At 36.8% G+C, this 18310-nt stretch overlaps 1 protein-coding gene and 1 long non-coding RNA gene across 2 annotated transcripts; both read left to right on the top strand.

Moving 5' to 3' along the window:
* Positions 1-2636: 2636 nt before the first annotated feature.
* Positions 2637-4954, top strand: ponzr2 (plac8 onzin related protein 2). Its single transcript, XM_051911352.1, has 4 exons — positions 2637-2814; positions 3390-3503; positions 3794-3948; positions 4327-4954. The coding sequence occupies exons 2-4, from the start codon at positions 3398-3400 to the stop codon at positions 4447-4449; spliced, it is 384 nt and encodes a 127-aa protein (XP_051767312.1). The 5' UTR covers positions 2637-2814; positions 3390-3397; the 3' UTR covers positions 4450-4954.
* Positions 4955-8978: 4024 nt separating this feature from the next.
* On the top strand, positions 8979-14889 carry LOC127521932 (uncharacterized). Its single transcript, XR_007932486.1, has 4 exons — positions 8979-9113; positions 9675-9751; positions 11587-11831; positions 14711-14889. It is a non-coding gene; the product is annotated as an uncharacterized LOC127521932 (long non-coding RNA).
* Positions 14890-18310: the final 3421 nt, after the last annotated feature.

The raw sequence follows: 18310 nt of genomic DNA, 5'->3' as shown, positions 1-18310 counted from the left end.
TTTGCTGAGGATCTGTGCCGATTGCTGGCATGTTGACGAGGCCTTCAGAGGGGTATCATCTTTCCTCTCACAGAACAACCAGCTGGATGATTACCAATCAGGTTTTAAAAGCAGCCAATCAACCGAGACTGCCTTGCTGTTGGATATGGAAGCTCTGTGGAATGCAAGAGCTGATTCCAAATCATCAGTTTTATATGTACCTGCAGTTTTCGAAACTGTTAATCATCAGATCCTTCTATCCACCCTCTCATCACTAGACGTCACTGGAACTCCACTTTGCTGGTTTGAATCTAGTCTCAGCCTCAGACTTCACGCCCACGGACCGTTGGCTGAACGTCTGATGCATATGGCACACTTATCTGGAAACACTTCAGGAGTTTCAAAGTCATCATCTGGTTGATTGAATTATACAGGATGTCCGGGAGACGCACGTGTCGCGTTCTTTAACAGTCCGCCTGGAAACAAATGCAGTGACGCTGAACTCTCTCGTGGAAGAAGAACTTCATGTTTACAAGCGTTTACCAGGATCAACTAAACGCTGGATTTTCAAAAGTATGTACAAAATACAAAACTTACTGTAATTGGTTGCGTTACATGTCAGTCAAACGTCCTCCTCGGCGGTCCTTGAAAGCTGCGATAGAGTCCAGACCTTCTGCCATCAGTCTGAAGTTCTGGCTATGTGAGACTAGTTTGAATCTTACCTCAGGTTGCCTGGGGAGGGGAGGTATCCAAAACACATCATCAGGTCACTGGGGTACCCCAGGGATCAGTTCTTGGACCCCTCCTTTTCTCCATATACACTACATCACTGGGACCCATTATGCAGGCACATGATTTTTGCTACCATTGCTATGCTGATGACACACAGCTCTACTTTTCATTTCAACCAGACGATCTTACAGTAGCTGCACAGATCTCAGACTACCTGGCGGACATCTCGGCATGAATGAAAGAACCTCACCTACAACTCAACCTAGCAAACACAGAGCTTCTCGTTTTCACACCCTGTCAGTACAGTACAACTTTACAATCCAGCTAGGTTCATCAACAATAATCCCTTCAAGTTTGGCCAGGAATTTTGGGGCAATCTTTGATGACCAGCTGCCCTTCAAAAACCACATTGCTACAGCACGATCGTGCAGGTTTGCACTGTGTAACATCAGGAAGATTAGGCCCTTCCTAACTGAGCATGCAAAACAATTTCTCGTCCAGGCCCTTGCCATTTATAGCCTGGACTACTGCAATGCTCTTCTGGCTGAACTTCCATCATGTGCAGTCAGACTCCTACAAATGATCCAGGAAGCAGTGGCTCAACTGGTCTTCAATGAATCCAAAAGAGCCCACATCTTGCCACTGTTTATCTCTCTGCATTGGCTTCCAGTTGCAGCTCGCAAGATCAAGACATTGGTGCTTGCCTACAGGATGGCCACGGGCTCTGCACCCTCCTACCTCCAATTTCTCTTGGGTTACCATTACAGACAGGCACAAAATCACTTTCAAGAATGTTTTTGTTCACTGTTCCTTGCCGGTGGAATGATCTTCCCAACCCTATCCGGACAGCCGAATACCTGACAATTTTCAAGAAACAGCTGAAAACTCATCTCTTCCGTTAGCACTTAACTGCAACCAAAAAAAATATTTCTCTATTCCTTCACCTATACTCTCAACGTTCCTTAATCCCTCCCTATTCTAGATTGTATTATCCTGAACGATGGCTGAAACTTTGTATTAATTGCATTTCTTGTGTTCATTGCCTCTTCATCTTGCCCCTATCATTTGTATTCCTCAATTCAAGTCACTTTCAATAAAAGCATCTGCTAAGTGAATAAATGTAAATGTAAACCAACTAAAAATGCTGCGTCACATGCATGAGAAAGGTACTGCATGTCAGAATAAAAAAGACGAGAGGATCGAAACTTATAAGGAAGAAGATAAGCGAGGATTATTCGTTGACATACCTTGGCTAATCTCCATATCAATAATGAAACCTGCCAAATGCTTCAGATATTTCCTTATGACTCTATGGAAACTCTAAAAGCTCTGAAAACAAAAGCCACATCTTGCACAGTCTCTGTTGAAAGTTGTGCAATGACTCTCATCATCATTTGAACATTTCTGCATGATGTCAAGATATGAGTTTCAGCATGTTACCAGGTCCGTTCTTAATGTATTGCATTTTTCATGAGTGAGAGGCACTTAAGGGAAATGTTTAATGGATGCCACTGCTAACAGGATTCCTTTACCTCAGCAGAGACAGTTCAAAAGCCCTTCTAAAAAAAAAAATCTAACAGCTTTCATCTAACAAAAAAATCTGATTTTGAATCTCAATGAGGAAGTCAGTGAGAAAGGTTTTGTTCTGATGTGGCTTGGCTATTTTCCCACAATGAATGTCTTTAAATTTCCCTCATAACCATTTGAAAATATTTTTAAAGATACTTTTGTGTCTGGATATATTTCTGTCTTACTCTCTGAAGTATTTTGTTATGTGGTTTCAAATGATTGCGCTGTAAACATTCATGTTGCAAGTGTTATGCCCCATGGTATATTTTCATACATTAAGCGTCTGGATTTTTCATATGCAATGGAGCAATGCAGTTATGTTCTCCACCCTGTGTGCTTTTTAAAAGTAATGCTAAAGAGATGCTGCTGTGAACGAGTCTAACAGGTTAAGGATGTTTTCCTTTAGAGCCAATGTGATGATCTTTTTCTTTTGATAGCCACTCAGTAAAAAGGCAAGATTGTGATCACAGCTGTTTAGAAACAGCATACAGATATACAGATACTTTCCTTTACGTTGGACCTGCCAACACAGAGGTGAGTGTAGATTTTCTACAGAGATATGCAGAATCAGAGAATCATTTCATTACTCTCATCTGCATTTTTAAGATGATTATTTAACCTTTTGTATTAGGACTTGAATAGTTTTTACTGTGACACTTGCAAGTCATCTTTGAATGCTAAATAAAACTGTAATTAATTTTAATCCTAACTCAAATATCAAGAAAATATCTTCATCAAATATATACAAGTATTAAGTAAATTAAAATGAGGTCTACTTATGTGTAAAATTAATAATATACTAAAATATTATGGATACACCTTACAGTAAGGTTTGATTTGTTAACATTAGTTGACTGCATAACATGAACTAACAAGGAACAATACTTCTACAGCATTAAAAAATCTTAGTTAATTTTAATCTTAACATTTACTAAAAAGTTCAAAAGTTGTAACTGTTAACATTAGTTAATGCACTGTGAACCACCATGAACATTTTTAATAACTAACATTGACAAAGGTTTAGAATATATTGTCACACACACGTGGAATATCATTGGAGTGTGATGCTGAAATCATATCATACTTCTCTGCCTGTTGTACATTTTTAGCTGTAAGCATGTCGAAATCAATGGTAGTCACGCAGCCACAGCCTGTTATGGTCTCTAGACATTCTGACCAATGGGGGTCAGGCACCTTTGACTGCTGCGATGACATGTCTGAATGTAAGTAAAGTTTGGAATAAAATACAAAGATTACATTTTATTTCGATGGCCCACTTTAGACATGCTATAAGTAACTTTGCAAAGTTATTTATAGTTAGTAGAATGTAGTGGAATTAAAGGGAAAGTTTATGTCATTCCAAACCTGTATACTGACTTTTTTTGTGGAACACAAAATATCTTTTGAGTACTAGTTTTCCACACTCAGCACTGTCATAGATCAGAACCATCTTAAAGTCACAGAGACAGTGTATTATAATAAATATTATTATTACCTCCCTTTCTGTAAACAGGCTGCTTTGCTTTCTGGTGTTTACCGTGTTTCACGTGCATAAAAGCCAAGAATTACGGTGAGTGCTTATGTCTCCCCCTGCTGGACTTCTTCGGGTGCGTCCCACCCATAACCATGTCCATAAGAGTCTCAATGCGCCAGCGTTATGGGATTAAGGTGAGAACCACTTTTCTAACGAATTTACTATACTTTTAGGAGAGACCAAGTCTAGTTGTCACATTTCTCATTAACTTTGAGGTTTTGAGCCAAAAGCTTAATCACATAAATGTTTATTTCCGATAGTAATACACATATAGTTTAAACTTTCAAACTCAAATTTCAATATCATATTTTTTCCTATAGTTACTATGTAACAAGTGAACACATTAAACCACACTGACATAGCCTACATTAAGACAAGAATCAATTTAAAGCAGGATGGATTCTGATTGGCTGTCAATGTTTTTATTGTTAAAACTCAGTGTCAAAATGAGTTTTATAGTGATGTAGTAGGTCTATTTGTAATAGCCGTTGTGTCTTTATGTTCATTTGCAGGGTGATATGTGTAATGACTGCCTGTTGGTCACTTGCTGCAGAGCATGCGTTTGGTGTCAGATGTCACGAGAGATGAAAGCACGAGATCTACAAATCACTCTTGTTGGTGCCAGGAATTTATAATGTGTTTTGAAGTAGCTATGCTGTTTGTGTATATACTACAAATGAAGAAATCTTGAAGGAAAATGAAGGAAAATCTTTTTGTAATGAAAACAGTAAATGCCTGTGCTGTCATATATCTTTATGTCAGGTACTCTGCTTCTAATCTGCATAATATCATGACAAGTGTGATCAGCTAAATTAGTGTGTGACACATCTATATGAAAACTTTATGGAAAAAAATATACTGTTGTTTATTTGCGACAATAGTAAAAAGTACTTAAAATCATCAGTGTTTTTTTGTCTTATAAACCTTATTAAAACAATTCAGAAATTTCTGTAATTCTGTAATTGAGCAGAACACAAAGAAAAACAATTTGCATTTAGTTATGGCATGATAAATGTGTATGAGAAAAGAAAAGTGTATTGCTTCCCAACATGTTTGCTTTTCCCATTTGCCTTTATTGTGGGACTGAAAATCTTTGATATCTTTCACATGTGTTGTTAAACAATAAATTATTGATCATTTTCTGGGACTTCATGTCTTCATTTCATGTCTCTGGAAAGGTGTGTTTGTGTGTTAGGGACTTGCTCTGAAATGTATTCTATAATCTCTTGTTTTATTGTAACATTTTTGATGCAGAAATTACTTATTATTCTCATTACATTTATTATTATTATTATCATTAACATGAATTTTCATTTGATCTTTTTTTTTTTTATCTCTTTTGATGTTTATGTGGATGTTGGTATTCTCATATTTAGCAATGATATCATATAACGCATGTATGTTTTGTGTCCCCCTGCTGGACTTTTCTACAAACAACATCTGTCAAGTGACAGCATACCTGCGAAACGACATACTTGCAAAACAAATAGCAACAAGGTATGTCACCATGCAGCACAGGATATGCTTAACCCCTATGTGAGTTTATTTTTTAATCAGTATGGAAGCCTGTTTCAGTCTCATAAAAAGTAAGAAGATGGTCTGATCTGTCAGATTGTGAGATAACTCTGAGTTATGAAGTTGCAATTGCAGATCAAGATATAAAGTTAAATATCAAATAAAAAGTCATAATTAGGAGAAACAATGCTGCAGTTGAGATAGGCCTATAAAGTCGCAAATTATTTATTACTTTTCTAAGGCATCCATGCTTAACTGATTACAAAATAAACCCATACTATTTAAGAGCACTGTTGAAACAGGCTTATGTGTCATAATAATGCTGCCTTTTCACTGTCGGACCAGTGCAAGCCAGGGCTAACAACGTGACGGGCGGGGCCAATAGCCTCAAGGCCAAAATTAGGCTGCGTTTCCACTGTCAGGCCAGTAGCCCCGCAGCTCTACTCTATTAACATGCCTCCATGGAACGACAGCACACAAACTGATGCTGTGTTTGAAATCACCCCCTATACCCTCATTTACTATTCCCTACATTACTCCACTAATATAGTCTACTTGGAGTAAATGAAAATGAGAGTAATGAAAAGATTTATCTTGAACTCTGTCATGGAAACTAGCATGTATAAACTTTAATTATACAATTTAATAATCAATACAAAGGGAATTTATACCTGTATGATATTACGCTGTAGCCACATTGGAGCAGCAGTTTGGAAAATGGATGGATGGATGATTCAGCTGCAGGCGCCATCTTCTGGCGAGATGCAGTAATTCATTCAGTGCAACCCTCACAGTGCATTATGGGCATTCTCTAGTCGTCAGCATTAAAGGCTAGAATGAGATGGTCTAGTAAGTATGCATAGCTATGTCACACATGTTCCTGCCCCCACGGTCACGGCACGAAAATAATATTAAAACTTAATTTTGGAAAAATACTAAATTTGTATTACAAATCTTTATATTAACTGGCTTTCTATTAATGCAATACAGTGAATGACAGCCATCTGTGGTCTCCCAGTGGCTTACATTATTGGCAGTTTAGTATTAAAAGGGTGGTTGATTATGATTTCACTTTTTTAACTTTAGTTAGTGTGTAATGTTGCTGTTTGCTCATAAACAACAGGGAGATATTTTCTTTTAAAGAATTCTCTGTTTAAGGACTACAACAAACGGCTGGTAGGGACTACAACGAACTTCTTCCCGGGTTTGTGACATCACTAACCCCAAAATTTACATAAACCCTGCCCTCGAGAACACGCAACAAAGGGGGTGAGGCCATGTTATTGCAATACAGTGTGTAGCACAAATGTCATAAAAGCAAGATGACAACATAATTTATAACTGTAATTAAACTAAACTATACCTGTTCTTTTTTTCTTGCAGCATATATTCTCTGGCTCTGTAGGATTTTACAACAGTTCCCACACAAGCGATTTATAGATTATCATGACAGAATACGCTAATCAATGACTTTAAGATAGACAAATTTAACATGCTGTAGGGTATTTTGAGCTAAAACTTCACATACACACTCTGGGGACATCAGAAACTTATTTTACATCTTGTAAAAGTGTCATTATATGACCCATTTAAGTGATTATTTTACAGCAAAATAAAAGATAACATCTATGCTTTCATGTCCCAAAAAAATTATTTTTGTCTTACATTTCATAATAAACTCGTTTTCCGTCAGTTTATTTTCATGAACTGGAATGTGTGTAAAGGATTTTGGGTGATTTAAGGCATAGTTTGATCTGATGTGTCCTTCAAAACAGGCTGAATGAAGGACGTGAAACGAAGGCTGCCTTCCAAGGATCCTTCAAATTGTAATGGCCTTCAGCGACGTTTGATGACATGGCAGCCGTCGTAGGATGCAGCCTTCCGTTTGAGAAACACAAAATCAGTTGTACACTCATTATTGCGGTGCATTATGAAATTGAATGAGTGCACTTAATAATGTCCACTATGGTGTCGGACACCACTAAAAATGGCTGTGCCCTCAAATAGTGCCCTATTTGAGAACATGCTGTTGGTTGCTGCAGTCATCAAGTCTAACTAAGGGAGCTACACATTGTATTTTATAGGCATTCAATGGGCAGTCCTTACTCTCAGCCTTTGAAGTGACCACTAGAACAAAAGCATCTAAAGACAACACAGGCAATCACAGTTGGGGGTGATTCCTCAAATGTATAAACAGTCTCCTCAAATGGTATAAACAGCAGCTGGTCACGAGAACTAAGACTATGTAAACATTCACACATAGTTTGACTCTGACTTTGAAGATAAAAGACTGACAAAACCCACTAACTGGAAACTATATTGAATTTAATCAGAAAATTGATGCCATTGTGTTCACCTTGAATTCCCAATGCAGTGTAGTTTTTCATGTGATGTTATATCAGGATGTAGGATCAGCAGCTCTTAAACAGATTCTTAAATTTGTAATCCCACAGTCCGAAGTACCACTGCTTATGTATATTAAAGGGCACCTATTATGCAAAATCCACTTTTACATGGTGTTTGGACATAAATGTGTGTTGGCAGTGTGTGAACACAACCACCCTACAATGATAAAAATCCACCCACTCCTTTTTTTTTTAATCCCCATTAAACCAAAGCAGTCTCATTAGACATGCTGTTTTGATTGTCACACTGCTCAGGTCCCGCCCACAGCCGCTGACTGACAGTCCTGCATTACCATAGTTTCCGCCCTCAGCGAGTTGTATGCTCACATTGTCTGCCATTTTCTCCACACTTGAGGAGCTTTACCGACAACATTGTCTCATTAGAAATCCCGGTGTTCTGTTCTTGGATGTAAGAGTGAACATAGGAGTTTTCATTTTCTTCCTACATCATCTGAGCCACTGAGAACGCTGTGGATACATTTTTGAAGGTAATGCTCCCCAAAATATACCTAAATTTGTTTATGTCTGCACAAATCATTTCACTCCAGGCTGCTTTGTGAATGAGGGTCAATGCAGATACTGTATAAGATTACCAGTTTATTAAGCACCCCCATAGAAAAAAAGAAGGTCTGTATTTATTTTTTTACTGTTAGTTGTAACGAGTGTTTGTTGTGTATGTTGATAATTGCAAGGAAGAGAGAGAGTTTATGGATAAGACTTTAATACACACTTCTTGTAACCTTACTATGTTTTATTCAGCTCTTACAGTGATTTTGCGGAGTAAAAAACGGACATGAGCTTTGTTTAATGAGCTCTTGAAGCTCCGCCCTCTACTTGAAAGGGGGCAGGGAGCAGCAGCTCATTTGCAATTAAAGGGACACACACAAAAATGATGTGTTTTTGCTCACCCCCCAAAACTTGCCATTTTAACATGCTATAGAAAAATTATCTGTATGTATTTTGAGCTAAAACTTCATATACCATTGAGCCAGATCAGCATCAAAAATAATACATTTACAAAACAAAATTCATAAATTTACAGCACAATTCACATTTACAAAATCTGATTCGTAAATTCAAAACACAATTCATAAATACACAAGTAAAAGCATAAATATTTCCCCAAATGCTCACACAAATGCATCTTACCTAAATAAATTAAAAATGTTTACACAAATATGTATATATCTCGGTAGGATAGAGCCTTCCGTTTGAGAAGCACGTACACTCAACAACTAGAGAATACCCATTATGCACTGTGAGGGTTGCACTGAATGAATTACTGCATCTCACCAGAAGATGGCGCATGCAGCTGAATCATCCATCTATCCATTTTCCAAACTGCTGCTCCAATGTGGCTACAGCGTAATATCATACAGGTATAAATTCCTTTTGTATGTGGAGGTTCTTGAATTAATTTCCATCACACATTTATGAATGATGTTACATGTATTTATGGATCGTTAAATCTGCATTTGCAAATCGTCACATGTGCGTGGACTGCTTTGAATTTGTGTGCAGTATTTTTGAGACCTTCCTGGCAGGTTAAGATTCATAAATATCTTTTTTTTGGAGGAAGTTCTGTTTAGCCAATCGCGGTGAGCTTTTAATCCACCAATCAAAACGCTCCTTACTGAACAGACTCAAGAAGCTCAACGCTGCGCTTGTATAGTGCATTGTTCCATGATCGGGTCCTTTATGTAAAGACATTTTAATGGGTACTCTTTTTTAGCACCTGATAACAATTTCTACAAAATCACTTTATGATTTATATCGTTTGCACAAAACCTGCTGTCTTATACATCAAAGTTGCACAGACCCTGTTTATTCAGATCAATCTATAATGTTATTAAATAAGTGTTAAATGTCCAAACATTTCATTTAATAACAACAATTCTTTAAATACATTATAAACAGCTACTTTAATACTTTTAAAACAGCTACCACCACCTAAGGGAGATTTCAACACACACAGCGGAGATATTTCAGCATGGAGGATGAAAACCAGACTCAACGAGTAAGTAAAGTCGTTTTTTTATCTGATGGCATTTTCTTATGATTAAAGGTTGTTTTAGTTAATGAAGTGTGCAGTTTGCAGTGTTACTAAGTAACAAAGTTATAAAGTTAGTCCACGCCAGCTTTCTTATATTATAACTGGTGTTTGTAGGAACACTTTAGTAATCACAGGATGATTGTGCGATAAACAATCAATAAAACAACGATTTCGATGATAAACTATTGAGTAATTTTAAATATGGTTTGTAGTCAGTGGGTTCTAAAGTTACCATCGCGACCAGCTAGGGATGCCACGGATTATCTGCTATGGTCTCTAAAATCTTTTATGATGGATGGTTGCACTTTTTTGGGCTTCAAAATCTCCTCCTCTATTCACTGGCATTATAAAGCTTGGAAGAGCGAGGACATTATTTAATATAACTCCGATTGTATTTGTCGGAAAGAAGAAAGTCATATACACCGATGGCTTGAGGATGAATAAATCATGGGGTAATTATTTTATTTTATTTTTGGGTGAACTATCCCTTTAAGATTTATACAAAATGTTTTATTAAGCTCTTTTTTTTTTTTTTTACTCATTTAAAATTCTTAATTCATAATATGAATAATATGTAATGATTATTCAATTCAATTTGATGGAATTTTACTATTAATTGAAATTCATAAACCTTAAAAAAAGGCTTACTTTTTTTTTGAGTGTTGTTCTTAAAGGTGCAGTAAGCAATTTCTGAGAAACGCTGTTGAAAGTGGATCGAACCGAGCAGCACAACACACTTGTAGACAATCAGCAGTATGGGCCATATACACTCATGATGGGGGAGGAGAGAGAGAGAGAGCAAGAGGGAGATTTGAAGAAAGACTGTAGAAAGGGAGATGGCTGAGAGACATTACAAAAAAATAAAAGGTCGGTAGGAATATTACAGGAAAAAAGAAGGGTTATGATCAGGCAAGAGCTTCAGGACCCGTGTTAATATTAGAAAAGCTTTCCAGCGCTGGAGAGACCCAAGCAGGAAGGCCTGAAAACGGATGCCAAGGTTGCATCGTTTCTGCTCAATACGTGAGTAACATTGGTTTTGCTATGTTTCAAAGAAGCAAGATATGCTGTTGTTGTAATGTTGGCTGTAGTAATAGGGCAGTTTTGAGTGCCATTGTTTGTCTGGAGCAGGTGTGCAGCTTGGTGACCAACAACCAACTCTTGCTTGTATATACTCTTGTGTACTGTATGTTCAGTTTTGTTCTTCCTTGTCGTTTGTTCGTATTTTTCGCAAAGCATTATTTTGCTTCGCTTCAGCTATGATAAAGAGACATCCATCGGTTGTGTGTTCATGCATTTTGAGGGCAGAGTAATGAAGGGAGGGGTGTGCTTGTTTTGGTTGATTTCAAATATCAACAGTTTCTCAGAAATCGCTTTCCGCATCTTTAAAGGGGAGCATCTTAATGTTCCTCTGCAATAGCAACTTCCAACTTAATCACTTTTCCATGTGCTTTATTTCCTTATTCAGTTTTAGTGCCATTTAGTAGTTTATTTTATTCCTGTGCATCTTTTTGTTAATAAAATGTATTTTACATTTGTGTCCCCCTTGTGTATATTATACTGTAAGAGGCTCTACAAATTATCTGGTATCTCACAAATCCATAGGTCAGCTGACAAATTAATGTTCATTAAAAGTTGATTAAAAAATATTTATTGATCTTGGATTGTTCTTATACTATACTCTTGGGGTGCTATTATTTAAAATCATTTGTCATTGAGGTAAATGAAGGTGAATGCGGAACAGTGTAATGAACTTTTACTTTTACATAAACGTGTAATTAATTTTATGTCTTTCTTGTAAGAATTCAAACTGCAAGAGGTGGAGAGATTCCATCCATTTGTGTTGAATCAAACAACCCTTTGTTCCACCACCAGGGCCTATTTACTGGACTTTCAGGTTTATCTGCATATTATCTGTGGTTCAGTAAAACATACCTTGTTTTTTTGTTTTTTTTTTCCCCTCGCATGACATCTCGCATGTATAAATACACCTACTTTTATTTTCTTTTGACAGAAAAAGGAAAGGTTGCACTAGAAGTACAAGTAAGTAAGTAATTTCTTATCTTTCCTCATTTTTTTCAGCATGTTAAATCAAATGTTTACACTCTGTTACAGTTGCACTCTGACTGTGGCTGTCTTTTCAAAAATTGAAAAGATGAGAATTTTTAGATATTTTTTAGAAATTGTTTTCCGAATTTTAAATGTTTCCTATTTTAAAATGTTTGTCTTCTATACTTGTATGCTAGATGCTATATTTATTTAATTTGTGTGTATTGGTAATTAGTCTATTTTCTTTTTGTAAATTACTTTGCAAACCTAGATACAAAACCAGGTCACACTATTGATAAGTTTGCACACTGATTATGGGTGAAATTCATAAGTCATTAAATCATCTGTATATGTTAACACTTTACAATAAGGTCCCATTAGTTAATGCTAGTTAATGCATTACCTATGTGTAATACATTTGTTACAGTATTGATTAATCTTTGTTAATGTTATACAAATACAACTGTTCATTGTTAGTTCTTGTGAGCTCAGGTCCATTAAATAATGTTAACAGATACAACATTTGATTTTAACTATAGTAAAAGTTGAAATTAACTGAGATTAATAAATGCTTTAGAAGTCTTTTTCATTGTTAGTTCATATTAATTAATGTAGTTAACTAATGTTAACTAATGGAACCTTATTGTAAAGTGTTACCTGAATATAAAAGAAACTGTCTTATTTTGTTTTTTAAAATGTACCCAGAGCTGCAGGCTGCAAAAAACTTTTCTTTTTCTTTTTTTTTCTTTTTTTGTAAGATTAAAATAAAATCTTAAATTTCACAATGCTGCATTCCATATTTCTTTGAATTTAAACAATCTTTAACTAATTTATCTTCGAAAGATTTAGTGATTAAACATTTCTCTGATCATTACTCAAAATATTTGAGAAGTTATTAATAACAGACATTTGAGAATAAATGAAAATGTAACATCTTGCCACATAGCTGTTTTTGTGATAGTTCTTTGCTCTACATTCATATACATTTATTGTTCTTACAAGCTTTAAAGGAAAAACAAACAAACAAAACCCAGTGGAACCGGTTCATAGGAATATATATATATAGGCAAATTTTCAATTTTGAATATGAAACGAAACTCTACATGGATAGTTTGGTGAGACTTGCCAGACAGGGTCATTAAAGCAAACAGTTTCATTTTGAACAGTGTTGCAAAAGGTGACCTGAAAGTTTAGCAATGCAAACAAATTTTTTTTGAATAGTACCCAGCATGCATTGCTGTATGAAAAAAATAAAATTACTTCTATTAAAAGGATTAATAACCAATTAGAACTTCTTGCATTACTAAACCTCAATATGCCTCATTACATTATACAAAATTTTGTAACACTTTATTTTAAGGTGTCTTACAAAATTTACCCTTCGCCGGGAATTTGATTGGCAGGCAATCTGACCAATCATGACACTGAATTCGCCATTTTGTCTGACAAACAAACACAGGATAGTTAATAAATTAACGTTGTGGACTTGAACTTGGACTTGAAAAATGGTGTGTATTAATGTCTTTCTGTGGTTGAAAAAAACATACCTTCTAATGTTAATTCATCACTAGTAGGAAGAGATGACCGGTTCACATGCCGCTTGAACTGAGGCACTACAGCGATCTGTCACAACACATTAAAGAGCCAAAAAACAGTATTAATTGTTTGAATTTCTTAAAAAAATTACAAAATTTGAAAGCTGAGACTTTATTTCACACCATAAGTAACCTGCTTTGTCTTGTTTGTCAGCGCGTTGTCAGTGTCCTCTTTGCTCTGCGATGTATTTTTCACTTTGTGAGAACATGATATGTGGTGTGAGAGCGGCTTGTCGGACAAAGCAACAGTAACTAAGGACTCAAGGTGCAGGACAACAGGCATTTATTTGTTATAAAAAAATAAATAAAAAAAATTAAACAAAAACCCTGTAGGGGAAAACACTGGCAGCAGGACCGGACAGGCAAGAGTGGAAATGGCAAGACAAGGCAGGACAAGACACGATGGGTAAATATGACAATGAACTGGCACAGGATTGAAAACACAAGGAGAATAAATAGGGAGCAAACAAAGCAGGCAACAAGGGAGGACAGGTGGGGCAAATGAATCAATAATCAGATAACAAGAAGGATGGGGTTAAGACAATAGACAGGAGAGCACATGGCACAAAGAAACAAACATGACAAGCCATGTGCTCACTCACACCAAACATGAACACGGAGACACTGAGAGCTCTCACTGACTGCATGTCCATACTGAACATGACAACAAGAAATCATGTGGCCGAAATAAACACAAACCGCTTGCTACACAGAACACAACACACACGCGGACAGAACAGCGTATGGCCCTAGCAAATTCAAAACTGCATGCTCAAGTCAACTGAAGACACAACAGAAGACAAACACACGGAGCATGAATGTCCGAACTCTGACACAGAACCAAAACCCAACTAGACCGAAATGTCGGGTTCTAAATAACCACGCGCCACACACAAAGCAACTCGCATGGACAGAAGAGCGTACGGCCCGAGCGAACTCGGAAATTCTCACAATGACAAGACAGAAGGAGTGTCAGAGCTCTGTCACCAAACCAAGAATAAACAGACTGAAGAGACAGAACCCTAACATAGGGTTAGTTGCATGCAATGTGTAACGAAGGCTCTGTAAAATAAAGTGTTACCCAAAATTCTTTAAATTCTTAGCTTTCTTTGGTAAACTCATCGATTTGAGTTGGGTCTACTCCAAAAATTGCTTGTAATAAGTTATTTTTTTAAAGTGAGGTCAGTGTGGGTTTTCAGTAAAATTCAGTTTACATGATAGTTTAAAATAACAACTAGGATCAGTAAAAACCTTTCCTTTTTTTGTCATTCTTCCATATCAGTAAGGTCAAATCGCTATGGCGGCTGTAATTGTGCAGCAGCCTTTCATCAAGACTCAGAGTAATGCCTGGACTTCAGGAATATGTGACTGTTGCCAGGACTTGAATTCTTGTATGTATGCTACAATTCCACTTTAAGGCCTTATAATAAACATTACAGCTCCTTTTTTACTGTTCATTAAAAATGACAGAATTACATATAAATGAAATCACGTTATGTGCATTTTTTTTTTTTTTTTTGTCCTCAGGCTGCTATGCATACTGGTGCTTTCCTTGCTTTACCTGCTCCACCACTGGGGAGTTTGGAGAGAGCACCTGTCTACCTCTGCTGGACATATTTGGCCCATGTCTCTTGGCTTCGTTTGGGATTGCAACATGTGTGCCGCCTGTGACTCTGGGAATGAGGGTGGCAGTTCGCTACAAATATGATATTGGGGTGAGTTTTCCTTCGCCTCTATCAATAAAAGAAAAAGGGCCACAAAACATTCTTTTGTTTGTTTGTGTTGCAACAGGGCAGTCTCTGCGAGGACATCATGGTGTCTTGCTGTTGCATCTGGTGTTCATGGTGTCAGTTGAGTAGAGAAATCAAAGCACGCAAACAAACCGTCACCATAGTGCAAACCGCACCTACCGTGTTTCAACCAATGCCCATGGCAACCACCACACAAGTTGTCTCTACACAGCAGTCGGTTGAGATGATTCGTGCGCAACCGGTAGCAGTTGCTCCTGCAATGCAGATGGCACCAATTCAGACTGGTCCACCTACAATCATAACAACTGTTAAATAGGATATAGATGCTTGTGACACACACACACACACACACACACACACACACACACACACACACACACACACACACATGCTGGGTTTCCATGTTTTATGGGGATTTTCCATAGACATAATGATTTTTATTATTACCTTATTTGTGGGGACATTTTGTCCCCATAACGTAGGGTTTACCAGGACCACACACACACACACACATTAGATTTTGTTATCTTTGTGGGGACTCTCCATAGACGTAATGATTTTTATACTGTACAAATTGTATATTCTATCCCCCTATACTAAACCCACTCATCACAAAAAACTTTCTGCATTTTTACAATTTCAAATAGGCATAATTTAGTATGTTTTTAAAAAAAAAAAAAATTTTAATCTATTTCCCTTGTGGGGACCGCTGGCTGGTCCCCACAATGTTGGCGATCTCTGGTTTTATTATCCTTGTGTGAATATTTGGTCCCCATAATGTAGGTTAAATGTATACACACACACACACACACACACACACACACACACACAGAGACCGAATACTAAGTGATCCGTATAATATAATATCTAACCTGCTTAATATAAATGATTTTGTGTGAATGGCTTGGGTGCATTTGGAAAATACCTGTCTTTATATTGTTTATTCCTTGAATATACCTATGTAATCAGACTTATTTAATTTTTTTAATTATTCAAATAATAATAATAAAAACATCTGATTAAATGGATATAGAAGTCTTGTTTTCTTAATCTGATGATTTTCGCTTGAGTATTTTAGAGTGAACTTGTCTGTGAATAACTGAATCTTAAATAGCGGAAATGAGCAGAGACCTCAAATCTGAAGAAAACAAACAAACCATTTACAGAAATAAACAGATTGTTATATGCTGTTTGTATATTTACAGTTGGCTGTATGGAAACAGGATTAGATTGGTCAAAAAGACAGAATGTAGTATATAGACAACTCAACAGTTAATAACATGCTGGACAGGAAGAGCTTGAACTAAGAAATGTTACACGACAAAGTACTTTTGCCAAAAAAAGGAATTATGTTTAATGGGGAAGCTAATCTCTCTTTCTTTAGAGACCGTGTGAAAGGCTTTTTCTTTTACGTGGCAACATTTTTGTGCGACTGAAACTGTTTAAGGCTCAACTGAGGTATGTAACCTAAACATAAAATAGGTGCGTGGTTATTTACAGTATCATATCATCACCTTGGAGTTATAAGGTTCTATCTGACATTTTTATCAAAATTGAGTTATTCGCATATTCTTATTCTGTGACAACTTATTTATATTATGTGTTTTGCATTTTGGGACATTTTTTTAGAAAACAAAAAGGGTCTATCCACAAAGGTATGGAATGCAAAAACTTTAAAGCTCAATATCTCAGAACTGTTCAGAATTCAGATAGAACCTTATAATTCCAAGGTGGTGATATTTCTACAAATTTAGCTTGTGTAGTTTTAATTTATACAATATATACTTGTATAAGAGAATTTTACAGTCTACATTTTAGTCCTTTTTTAAATGTCATGTACATGTTTCTTGTATTAGAGAGAAATTTAATGCTGATGTTCATGCTGATTGTTTTTATTTTGAGAGAAGAAAAAGAGAGGAATGTGTGGATACGCATACTTCATTTCCCTTTGGACATCCGTCCTTCTCTCTTTACCCTGTGGTTATAATGGCGACAAGATCCTGGTTTTCCCCATTGATGGCAGTCACTGGGTGAACATGGAGGTACTGATTTAAAAAGCAGGAAGTGTAGATTTAAATGAGTGCAGAATTCCAGCAAAGTTCATTGTTCTTTATATGACTTATATGACCACTGCAAGAACTTTCCCCAGGAACTAGGGACTTACAACCGATGGACCGACGACGAGGTTCAGGCTTTATTAAAGGGAACCCCTGGTGTTAAGACTTGTATGGCTTAATATAACATAAATGATGTCTCTTACTGAAATATGTAGTAGAAAATCTATGAAAGATTTACGTTATTTAAAAAAATCCATGACATATTTGGACCGATTTGGACAATGGGCGGTGCCATTTTGTTTAGGTGCACAGTGTGTTCTACGTCGATGACGTCAAATGGTTGCACTCACTGAGCTACTGACACTGTCCGTATTGCTATTTTTACTGCAACACAACTCGGAATATAATATACGATGCAACATTGTGCAGCTTTTGGTTGTAATTTTCAGTCGATGAGCCACAAGAGAAGCGATGTAAGTTTTTACTGCTTTACTAGCGATAAGAGCAGTGGCGTAGCAGACGGGCACACAGGGCACGCACTGTGGGGCGGCGGGGGGGCAGGCCCGCGTGTTGGGGGGGCCCCCGTGATAACCTGGGTTGCGTCAACAGACCATGATCAAGTATCGACGATAAAATTGTTCCGGGTCATTTTGGTGGAAACACGGCTTTTGTGTAAATTGCTGTTTTCCTGTATTTCCCTCAAAGTAAAAACAAAACAGGAATTTTAAAATAAACAAAGAAGTGAGTTAAAGGCACAATATGTAATTTTTCACTGCTAGAGGTCACTTATTCAAAACAAAGGCGTAGCTTGATGATGCCTTGATTTGATGAGCTAATGTATTAAAGATTTATTAACATTATGTAGTATGAAGCAGGGTGCGGCTGACAGCCATTGGAGCGGAACGAGGCCGCTGGAGCGATTGCTAATGAGAGTCATATTAGATTTGATAAAACATAGAATAATAGAAAAATGTATATTAGATACATTTGTGTGTTGAAAGTTGTTATAATGCTACTTTGTGCGTTCGCTCGGCGGCTACAATGAGACACTTGTTGCACACTGCAGTAAGCTAG

Source organism: Ctenopharyngodon idella, chromosome 10 (assembly GCF_019924925.1).
Source record: "Ctenopharyngodon idella isolate HZGC_01 chromosome 10, HZGC01, whole genome shotgun sequence".
NCBI classification, from domain to species: Eukaryota; Metazoa; Chordata; class Actinopteri; order Cypriniformes; family Xenocyprididae; genus Ctenopharyngodon; species Ctenopharyngodon idella.
Note: the sequence above shows the minus strand (reverse complement) of the source record. Positions and strands in the feature narration are given on the sequence as shown.